At 49.9% G+C, this 11,310-nt stretch overlaps 1 protein-coding gene across 1 annotated transcript; it reads right to left on the bottom strand.

The window, feature by feature from the left end:
• Positions 1-1,475: 1,475 nt before the first annotated feature.
• On the bottom strand, positions 1,476-10,987 carry mto1 (mitochondrial tRNA translation optimization 1). Its single transcript, XM_069923158.1, has 7 exons — positions 10,867-10,987; positions 4,223-4,439; positions 3,668-3,867; positions 3,211-3,328; positions 2,483-2,659; positions 1,877-2,027; positions 1,476-1,572 (listed from the first exon to the last, which is right to left on the bottom strand). The coding sequence occupies exons 2-7, from the start codon at positions 4,437-4,439 to the stop codon at positions 1,476-1,478; spliced, it is 960 nt and encodes a 319-aa protein (XP_069779259.1). The 5' UTR covers positions 10,867-10,987.
• Between the last annotated feature and the right edge of the window lie 323 nt (positions 10,988-11,310).

Raw genomic sequence — 11,310 nt, 5'->3', positions numbered from 1 at the left:
TTATGTGTGTAACGTCTGGGTGTGCGTCTGCGTGTTTTTGCAGTGAGGACCGGAGAACGCTGTTTCGTCGGGTTGTGCAATCGGATGACTTGGGAGGTGGCCGGGGAGGATGGATCAGCTCATGATAGTACAGCGGGGCAGGCCCAAATGGCCGACTTCTGCTCCCGGATCTCGTGAAGAGTGAAGACCTTCCTCACTGTCCACCAAGGATCCCACCCCCCTCCCCAATATTTTGGTGCAAACTTGCTGATCCTAACGTTCAGATAATTGCCCACAGTAGATCCTCGAGGTGCGCCCCGCTGGCCAGGGAGGAGATCGTCCCGCTCCCCTGCTCTCTGGGTTCTCTCGTAGAGTCAGGTTCTTGTTGTCCACAATATCAACCTGACGAAACTGTGCCCTCGAAGTACTTGTCTGGCGCGTGCAAGTGGTTTAGAACCGTGGAACCCTAAAACCTTACAGCACAAAAACAGGCCTCTTTGGTCCTTCTAGTCTGTGTTGTACCGTTATTCTGCCCGTCCCACTGCCCTGCACTCAGTCCATACCCCTCCCATCCATGTACCCATCCAAATTCCTCTTAAACGTTAAAATCGAGCCCGGATCCACCTTCAGCTCATTCCGCACTCCCACCCCTCTCTGTGTGAAATTCCCCCTAAACCTCTCCCCTTTCACCCTTAACCCATGTCTTCTGGTTTGAATCCCACGGCATAGGGGAAAGAGGGGAAGAAGCCGTCCTTGTGCCGCTGAGTACCTCATCTTCAGGCTCCTGGACCTTTTCCCTAATGGTAGCAAAGTGAAGAGGGCCTGGCCTGGGTGGTGGGGGGTCTTTAAGGATAGAGGCTGCTTTTTTAAGATCCTGCCTCATGTCGATGTCCTCGATGGAGTGAAGCCTGGTGCCTGTGATGTTGCAGCCGAGTTCAAAACCCTCTGGAGTTTATTCTTGTCCTGAGAGTTGGCGTCTCCGTACCAAGCAGTGATGCAACCGGCCAGAATGGTCTCCGCATAGAAGTTTACAAGAGTCTTCCGCGACGGGCTGAATGTCCGCAGATGCCTCATGACATTCAGCCACTCCCTCTGATGGCATCAATGTGGAAGCAAACCCTCGGCAATGTGAACCCCCCCCCCCACCCAGGGATTTGAAGTTCCCAACCCTCTCTGCCACCAAGCCCTCTCTGTACTCTTTCCACCCTCCTGGTGTCTCTCCTGCAGTTCAGTGACCAAAAGGCTCCAAACGTGGTCTCACGATGTCACCATCACGTCCAAGCCCCTGCTCTCATCACTTTGACTGACAGTCCACCGCAAGGTTCAGCCTCGGGGTGAGGGGGGGGGGGGGGGGCAGGGAGGGGGAGGGGAAGAAAAGCTCTCCTCTATCCTGTTGGTTCAAGAATAAAAGTCCAAGTTTGGGTGTCACACACGGTTGATGGGGCTCACAGGCCATCAGCTTGACCACTCCCCCCCCACCCCCCACAGAAGCAGCATCACCCATGCTCTCTGGTAAAGAATCGCTGGGACAGGATGCCAGCAATTTCAACCTTGGCTTGGTCAGCCCCGCTGCGCCCGGGCAGGGCGCCTCGCCTGACGGGGAGGTGGCCCACAAGGTGTGCCAGCCACCCAAGGGTGCCCAAAAGTGATGTCTCGCTTGCAGAGGAGGAGGAACCGCCCCGCAAAGGTGAATTCTGGCCAGTTGCATCACTGTCTGGTACAGAGGCGCCAACTCTCAGGGCAAGAATTCCAGAGGGTTGTTCACTCGGCCTACGACATCACAGGTACCAGACTTCACTCCATTGAGGACATCGACATGAGGCAGGATCTTAAAAAAGCAGCCTCTCTCCTCAAAGACCCCCCACCACCCAGACCAGGCCCTCTTCACTCTGCCACCATCGGGGAAAAGGTCCAGGAGCCTGAAGACCACACCGGCACAAGGACGGCTTCTTCCCCTCCGCCACCAGATTCCTGGATGGACCACAGACGCTGCCTGACTTTTCGTGCAGTTATTTTACAGTAATGTTGTAAGACGGTTCTGAGTGTCTCTGCAAAACACCAAAATCCGTGGACAATAAATCCTGATTCGGATAGCTTAAGGAAAAAAAATCTAACCCCTTCCCAAAATATTTAGCGACTGTATCCAAATTTCACCTGAGTGGAGTTGCAGTGCGGAGCCGTGTCTCGCTGCCCTGCCCCCCCATCCCCCATCCATCCTTCTACCGAGGATGGAGAAGGGGTTCAGGGAATTAGGTGGTGAGAACCACAGAGTCTCATTTCCGCGGCCCCTCCCACCATTTACCGGCCACATCCTTACAAAGTGCATCTGCCTTCTGTCCGTACCCCTGCTGAAAACCCACCCGCATGGTTTGGCCTGGACGAGTCCATCCGCACATTGTCCTGCACTGAGGACTGGAGGACACCATTTCACTGGGCCGTACTTTCACACGATGGGGAAAAGTGGGGCCGACGCGAAGGGGGGGGGGGGGGAGGAGGTTCGTACCTGTCTTGAGTCGGCCCAGCCGGAAGCCCAGTCTCTCCAGCGTGAGGGCCAGGCCGACAGACTGCCCGTCTCCCAGACGCCCGGCCGGCCGCCTGTCCAGGCCCACGCTGATCTCCCCGCGCAGGAAGGTGCCAGTAGTCACGGCGACAGCCTGCGAGCTGATGGCCGAACCGTCCGCTGCAGGCAGAGATGGGGGGGGAGCGTGAAGAGGGACACTGTGAGGGACACAGGGAGGGGCGGGAGGGGGGATGGAAGGAGAGACAGACCAAGGAAGGGGGAAACAGTGGTTGGGGGTGGGGGAGTCAGACCAGGGTGGGGGGAATGGCAAGAGGGATGGACCAGAGAAGAGGGGGTGCAACAGAGGAAGGGTGCAACGAAGGGAGGTACGGACCAGGACAGAGGGAAACAGAAGGAGGGACAGACCCCAGGAACAGAGAGAGGGACTGACCAGCTGGGGGAATGAGAGAGGGATGGACCGAGGGAGTAGGATGGAGGGAAGAACGGACTGGTGGAGGGGGACAGAGAGAGGGATGGACAGGAGTGGGTGGGGAAGAGGAGGGAGAGAGAGAGGTGGGGGTGATGGAGGGAAGGATGCACTCTCTAACCCCCTCTCTCTCTCTCCCCTGCCCCCATTCCCCTCCTCCTTTCTCTCCCCAATATCTCCCCACTCTTCCCTCCCCTCCCCCTACTCTCACGCTCCCCCTCCGCCTCGCTCTCCCCACACGTACCCAATCTCACACCATGAACCCTCCACTTTCCAGGTCTCGAAGCATCTGAATCCAAAATCAGTAAATCTTCAACGCAAGCTTCTCGGATCCACAGACCTGGTATCGTCCTCAGTTCCTCCTGCAAACAGGGAGATGGAGATCTCGGGAATTTGTGTGGGGGAAGAGGGAGCTTCACTCTGTGTTCCACTCCAAGAGTGTGAGACAGGACGGGGGAGAGGGAGCTTCACTCTGTGTCCCACCCCGGGAGTGTGTGACGGGACAGTGGGGAGGGGGGATTCACTCTGTGTCCCACCCCAGGAGTGTGTGACATGACGGGGGAGAGGGAGCTTCACTCTGTGTCCCACCCAAGACTGTGTGATGGGACAGGCGGGACGTGGGGGATAGGGGATTCATTCTGTGCCCCAACCCAGAAGTGTGTGTATTGGGACGGGGGAAGGTTTCGGAGGGTCTCACGTACCTGCATGCGCTCCCGATACATCGCCCTGTCCACCTGCGCTCGAAGTCCCCACACGGCTGGACCCTTCCTGCGGTTCAGGACGTGGAAGTGGATTCCGGAATGGTCACACACCCGGCCGCAGAGACCATCCAGCGCATCAACTTCTCGCACAAGGTGACCTTTCCCTACCCCTCCAAATGAGGGGTTGCACGACAGCTCACCTGCACAGACGAGAAGGAGGGAAGGGGGTAGGGATCAAATCTGTCAGCCACAGATTTCCTTCCCCTCCTCTCGTCACTCCCTCCTGTCTGTTCTTCCCAATCCTTCCCTCCACCTTCCTCCTCCCCTCCCAACCCTACCCACCTTCCCTCCCTCCTACTCCGATCCTCCACCTCTCTGCCTCCCCTCCATCACCCATTCTCCCACCCCCCCATTCTCCCACCCCTCCTGTTCCCTCCCCTCCTGTCTGTCCCTTCCCCACTCACTCTCCCATTCCTTCCCCCCACTCCTCATCCTCTAACCTCCCCTATCCCCTCCTCATCCCCTCCCATCCACCTCCCCCTCCTCTATTCCTACCAATGGTAGATGCCCTCTGGGTGATGAGGAGGGTCCGCGCACCGACGCGGGCTGCTGCGGCCGCTGCCTCTGCTCCGGCGTGTCCCCCTCCCACCACAACCACCTCGAAGCCCGCTCCTCCCGGCCCACATGGCGTTCCGGCCAGGCCATGGCCCCTCGGGGCGCCAAGGGAGCGGAGTGCAGCGAGAGTAGGTCCTCCACGGGCGAGAGGCTGCATCTGTGAAGGGAGGGAGGCAGAGAGGTTATCCGGGTCGGAGAGGGTGTGGTTCCAAGTGGAGCTTTATCTGGGTTTGGAGAGGGAGTGGTACCGATGGGAGGATTATCTGGGTTGGAGAGTGTGTGATAATGAGGCGATCTTTATGTGGGGGGGTCAGAGAGGGAGCAGTTCTGAGGGGAGGGTTATCCGGGGTCGGAGAGGAAGTTGTACCAAGGGGAAGGTTATCCAGGGACAGAGAAGGAGTATTACCAAGGGGAGGGCAATCCAGGGTCGGAGAGGGTGTGATACCGAGGTAAGCTTTGTCCAATGCTGGAGAGGGAGTGTTACTGTGGGAAGGGTTATCCAGGGTCAGAGAGAGAGAGAGAGAGAGAGTGATACCAAGGGGAACGTTATCCAGTGTCAGAAAGGAGTGGTACTGAGGAGACTATTATCCAGGGTTGGAGAATGAGTGGTACCAAGTAGAGCAATTATCTGCTGTCAGAGAGGGAGTTGTACTGAGGGGAGTGTTATCCAGGACCGGAGACAGTGTGATACCGTGTCTTAGCCAGTCCTACCTATCTTCGGCTGGGGGATGGTTATCTGGGGTTGGAGATGGGGTAATACACTGGACAACAAAATATTTTTCCACAAGGTTTTCTACCTGAAAACAAATTGCGGTTCATGAGAGACAATTTCAGGCTGAACACAAAGATAATTTCTTCTCAGACTGGAGGCCCATGGTGAGTCTCGAGGATCGGTGCTTGGACCAATGTTGTTTGTCATCGATATCAATGATCTGGATGATAATGTGGTGAATTGGATCAGCAGGTTTGCAGATGACATTGAGATTGGAGGCGTTGTGGACAGTGAGGAAGGTTTTCAAAACCTGCGGAGAGATCTGGACCAGCTGGGAAAATGGGCTGGAAAATGGACGATGGAATTTAATGCAGACAAATGTAAGGTGATGTATTTTAGAAGGACAAACAAAGAAAGGACGTCCACGGTGAACGGTCAGGCACTGAGGAGTGTGGCAGAACAGAGGGATCTGGGAATACAGATACATAATTTCCAAAAAATGGCTTCACAGGTTGACAGGGTTGTAAAGAGAGATTTTGGCACATTGGCCTTCATAAATCAAAGTACTGTGTGCAGGATTTGCGATGTTATGGTAAAGTTCTACATGACATTGGTGAAGCCAAATTTAGAGTATTGTGTGCAGTTTTGGTCACCAAACTACAGGAAAGATCTCAATAATATAGAAAGATGCAGAGAGGATTTACTAGGACGTCCCCTGGACGTCAGGAACTGAGTTACAGGGGAAGGTTAAACAGGTTGGGACGTTATCACCAGGAGTGTAGAAGAATGAGGGGAGATTTGATCAAGGTATTTAAAATGATGAGGGGGTGGACAGAGTAAATGTAGGTAGGCTTTTCCCACTGAGGTAGGGTGAGATCCAAACCAGAGGTTAAGGGGAAAGGTTTATGGGGAACATTTTCACATAGAGAGAGGGGTGGGAGGGGCGTGGCAAGATGGCGTAGGGAACAGACGTGCCTTCCAGACCTCTCCTAACTCTGATTTATTGTTTTGTCTTTAAGTGCCCGTTAAAGTTCTTTTAAAAGTTTATAAATAATAAGAGGTGTTGGATTAGTGCCTAATGGTTTATATGCAAAAAAAAAAGGTAAAAGAAAATATCAACAGACTGTTAAAAAACTACATTTTCCAAAATTGTCTGAGCCTACTTGTTTACAAGAAGCCAGGTCTCAACGTAGAATGGATCCAGAGGAGGACGTACAGAGTTCGGCATTGAAGCTTCGTTTTAAGCCGGTGAGGCTCTCTGAAGGTCGCACTCAACAGCTTTCAGAACAAGGGGCTGGACGGGTGCCAGTGTTTCGCACGGTGGCCACTGCAGGTGTTGTTGCTGAGGCTTTGACAGTTGAATCAGCTGGGGCGCCACCAGCTGGAGAGTTTTTCTTTGGCTTGGCTTCGCGGACGAAGATTTATGGAGGGGGTAAAAAGTCCACGTCAGCTGCAGGCTCGTTTGTGGCTGACAAGTCCGATGCGGGACAGGCAGACACGATTGCAGCGGTTGCAAGGGAAAATTGGTTGGTTGGGGTTGGGTGTTGGGTTTTTCCTCCTTTGCCTTTTGTCAGTGAGGTGGGCTCTGCGGTCTTCTTCAAAGGAGGTTGCTGCCCGCCAAACTGTGAGGCGCCAAGATGCACGGTTTGAGGCGATATCAGCCCACTGGCGGTGGTCAATGTGGCAGGCACCAAGAGATTTCTTTAGGCAGTCCTTGTACCTTTTCTTTGGTGCACCTCTGTCACGGTGGCCAGTGGAGAGCTCGCCATATAACAGGATCTTGGGAAGGCGATGGTCCTCCATTCTGGAGACGTGACCCATCCAGCGCAGCTGGATCTTCAGCAGCGTGGACTCGATGCTGTCGACCTCTGCCATCTCGAGTACTTCGACGTTAGGGGTGTAAGCGCTCCAATGGATGTTGAGGATGGAGCGGAGACAACGCTGGTGGAAGCGTTCTAGGAGCCGCAGGTGATGCCGGTAGAGGACCCATGATTCGGAGCCGAACAGGAGTGTGGGTATGACAACGGCTCTGTATACGCTTATCTTTGTGAGGTTTTTCAGTTGGTTGTTTTTCCAGACTCTTTTGTGTAGTCTTCCAAAGGCGCTATTTGCCTTGGCGAGTCTGTTGTCTATCTCATTGTCGATCCTTGCATTTGATGAAATGGTGCAGCCGAGATAGGTAAACTGGTTGACCGTTTTGAGTTTTGTGTGCCCGATGGAGATGTGGGGGGGCTGGTAGTCATGGTGGGGAGCTGGCTGATGGAGGACCTCAGTTTTCTTCAGGCTGACTTCCAGGCCAAACATTTTGGCAGTTTCCGCAAAGCAGGACGTCAAGCGCTGAAGAGCTGGCTCTGAATGGGCAACTAAAGCGGCATCATCTGCAAAGAGTAGTTCACGGACAAGTTTCTCTTGTGTCTTGGTGTGAGCTTGCAGGCGCCTCAGATTGAAGAGACTGCCATCCGTGCGGTACCGGATGTAAACAGCGTCTTCATTGTTGGGGTCTTTCATGGCTTGGTTCAGCATCATGCTGAAGAAGATTGAAAAGAGGGTTGGTGCGAGAACACAGCCTTGCTTCACGCCATTGTTAATGGAGAAGGGTTCAGAGAGCTCATTGCTGTATCTGACCCGACCTTGTTGGTTTTCGTGCAGTTGGATAATCATGTTGAGGAACTTTGGGGGCTGGAGAGTTAAAGAGTTGTCATTCGACTGCTATAGTGGTGGCGCTGCAAAATGCATCTTCAATTACAACGGTTTTTCCAGACATCGATTCAGTGAAGATGATTAAAGAGATTTGGCTTAAAGATAACCCTGATCTTCAGTCTCCTGGCATTGCTGGGGGGACTTTGAGAGGGATTTTTATACGAAGTCAAACTGCTAGAAAAGATACTAAATTAAGGGAAGGGACAGAAGATCCCGTGGTCTCTAAGGAACAGCAAGACCCCATTATGCCTGAATCTACTTCTGTTGAAATGTCTGTTAAGGATCTTGAAGATAAGATATATTCTGTATCGAGTCACTTAGCTAATTTTGTGAACCTGTTTATTTCCAAGATTAATGCGATGGCAGAAGTCATTAATGGAGCTTTTAAGCTTGAAACCATTGAAAGATTTGAAATGTGTGATCAAGGTTTAGTCGATGCACAGGATCAACTGCAAGATGATAATAGAATAATTGAAACATTGCAGATCCAAAATAAAAATTTAGCAAAAAAGGTTGATTATTTGGAGAATCAATCTAGACGGAACAACGTGAAAATTGTTGGTTTGCCAGAAGGCATAGAAGGACCAGATCCAAGAAAATTTTTTACTGAATGGATTCCACGAGTGTTAGGACAGGATAAATTCCCTGAAGGTTTAATACTGGAACGTGCTTATAGAGTTTTAAGAAGAAAATCTTTTTCAGGACAGAATCCAAGATCTGTTTTGATCCGTTGTTTAAACTATTGTGACAGAGAGACAATTTTACGTACGGCTGTTAGAAATGTCCAGCAAAATAGATCTCCTTTGATGGTTCAGAATAATCCTGTTTTCTTCTATCAAGATTTGAGTCAAGAAATTATGTTTCAACGACGCGAATTTAATTCTGTGAAAGAACGGTTGTGGGAAAAAAAAGACATAAGGGAACATTCAGGTATTCTGCAGTACTGAAGATTTTTTAGGATGGAAATTAGCTAAAGTTCTTTGACAATCCTAAAGAGGTTATGGACTTTGCTGTCTCTACCAATCATGCAGTTTCAGGAACGATGTAGTCCTTCAAGGTCTCCAAAGAGAGTAGAGATGTAAGGTGGGATCCAGTTTTTTAAAAGAAATGGAAGCAATGGTGACCGAAGTGGTAACGTTGATTTAAAAAAATAAATCTTTTATCTTTTTTTTGAGAAGAGTTTAAATAGTTTAAATAATGATGATAGTTTAATGAAATGGGAGTTGGGAGAGGGAACTGGGTGGGCACTAGTTTCCAGAAGTCATCAGCTACCTGTGAGTTATCTCACACCCAATATTTTGGGGGAGTTACCGCTTTGGGCGGTTTAAACAGGAAGAGGTAGTTGTGACCTCCGACCTGTTTTTTTTTCTTTTTAATTTTTGGGTTAAGAAGTGAAGGTTTTTTTATTATTATTATTTTTTAAATAAATAATTTTTTTAAAACTCTTTTTGTTTTCTGATTGTAATTGAGAGGGAATTAGGAGGTTTTTTTTCTCTTCTTTTTTTCTCTTTTTTTGGGGGGAAGTTTTTTTCTCTTTTTTCTTTCTTTTTTAAGAGGATGATGTCACAGAAGATAAGTCAAAAATTGAGGATGTTGAATTAGATGAAGAGGAAGATGAGGGGAAAGGTGATAAGAAGAAAAAGAAGAAAATTAAGTACAAATACATTGAGGGAGAAGAGTTTAATAAAATTGTTAATTTTGATAGAGAATTTTGAAGATGTTATAAATGAAGAATATGGAGAATTTTATAAGAGTTTGAACTTTTTTCTTTTTTTATATAAGGGGAGGGGAAGGGAATAAAAAGTTTATCTGATTGTTTTTCTAAGGGATGTTTTTGTTCTCTTGATGAATTATAAAGGAAACTTGGTATTAATGGAAATTCTGTATTTATGTATTATTAATTATGATTTTTTTGAATAACAGATATGTGGTTGATATATGATTTTAATATTTGAACTTAGTTTTAAAGTGGATTTTATTTGTTAAATAAATGTATTATGTTTGATTTAAATATATGTTTAAGGGTATTATTTTAGTTTTGATTTTTTTTGTTGTTAGTAATTTTTTTGTTGTTGTTAAGTTTTATCCTTTTTTTGTAAGTGGGGTTTTTTCTATTTTATTTACAATATTGTTAATTAATTCTTCACTCTTTATTTTGGGGAGAGGGTTGGACTAATTTTAAATTAGATGATTAATGTTGTGTTATAATTATTGGGGGGGTTAATTTGTGTAGTTTAATGATGTAGTATTCTAATTTTTATTATCTTATTTGTTATTATTTCTTTAAATGTAATTTTTATTTTATTCATGTCATAAAATTTTAAATAAAGTTTAAAAAAAAAGAGAGGGGTGGGAGTGTGGAATGAGCTGAAGGGGTGAATCCCGGCTCAGTGTTAACATTGAAGAATTTGGACAGAGATCCATGGATGGGTGAAGCATGAACCGGGGACGGGGAAGTGGGATGGGACACTAGTTCTGCACAGACCGGAGGGGGTTACAGGCACAAGGAGGGATGTAGGGGACCAGAGGGGGTTACAGACACTGGGGGGGGGGGGTGTAGGGGATGGGGGGGGTGGGGGTTACAGACACAGGGAGGGGTGTAGGGGACCGGAGGGGGTTACAGACAGGAAGGGGTGGAGAGGGTTACAGAGACGGGGAGGGGTGGAGGGCACAGAAGGGGGTTAGAGAGACAGGGAGGGGTGGAAGGCACAGGAGGGGGTTACAGAGACGGGGAGAAGTGGAGGCAGAAGAGGGGGGATTACAGAGACGGAGAGGGGTGTAGGGGACCAAAGGGGGTTTCAGAGAAATGGAGGGGTGCAGGGTACTGGAGGGAGGTGACAGACACAGAGAGGGGTTAAGGGGACCGGCAGGGTTAGAGACAGGGAAGGGTGTAGGGGACTGGAGGAGGGGGGGTGGTGGTTACAGAGATAGGGAGGTGTGTCAGGGACGAGAAAGTGTTACAGCGACAGAAAAGGGTGGAGGGCACAGGAGGGGGGGGGGTTACAGAGACATGGAGGGGCGGAAGACAGAGGAGGGGGTACAGAGACGGGGAGGGGTGTCGGGGACCGGAGGGGGTTACAGAGACAGGGAGGGGTGGGATAATTCTTAATCCATCTTAAACAAAAATGCAACTTTGAAAAGTGTTGGTCTCGATGCAAAATGTATCACTTGCCTTGACTCGCCGGCCACAGGAATTAGGAATGGGTCAGGGTCAGGAGTCCGAATACAACCCTTCCACAGCGCGAACCACGTTAAAGGGAGAGGTGCAGAGATATGAGATAGCCGACCTGCACGCATACACAAACCGCCGGCTCTCCACCAACACCGCCACCTGCTGGCAGAGAGGGGAGCATCCCGATGGAATGAGTCACAGGGATCCAGGGATGTAGGGGCGGGGGAGGGGGGGTTATATATAAGATAACAATTCCAGGGGGAGTGTCACAGGCCGGCATCTGATCCAGGGGTTCAGGAGGGATTACATAGAGAAAAGCAGATCCCTGGGCGTGGTTCACAGGCTCGGATCTGAACCAGGGATTCGGGGAAGGGGGTTTATATATAGAATAACAGATCCCAGGGAGTGGGTCAGGCTGGGGCCTGATGCAGGAGTTCAGGGGAT

Source organism: Narcine bancroftii, chromosome 3, assembly GCF_036971445.1.
Source record: "Narcine bancroftii isolate sNarBan1 chromosome 3, sNarBan1.hap1, whole genome shotgun sequence".
In the NCBI taxonomy this organism is placed as follows: Eukaryota; Metazoa; Chordata; class Chondrichthyes; order Torpediniformes; family Narcinidae; genus Narcine; species Narcine bancroftii.
The sequence above is the reverse complement of the archived record's forward strand: the minus strand, read 5'-3'. Positions and strand labels throughout refer to the sequence as shown.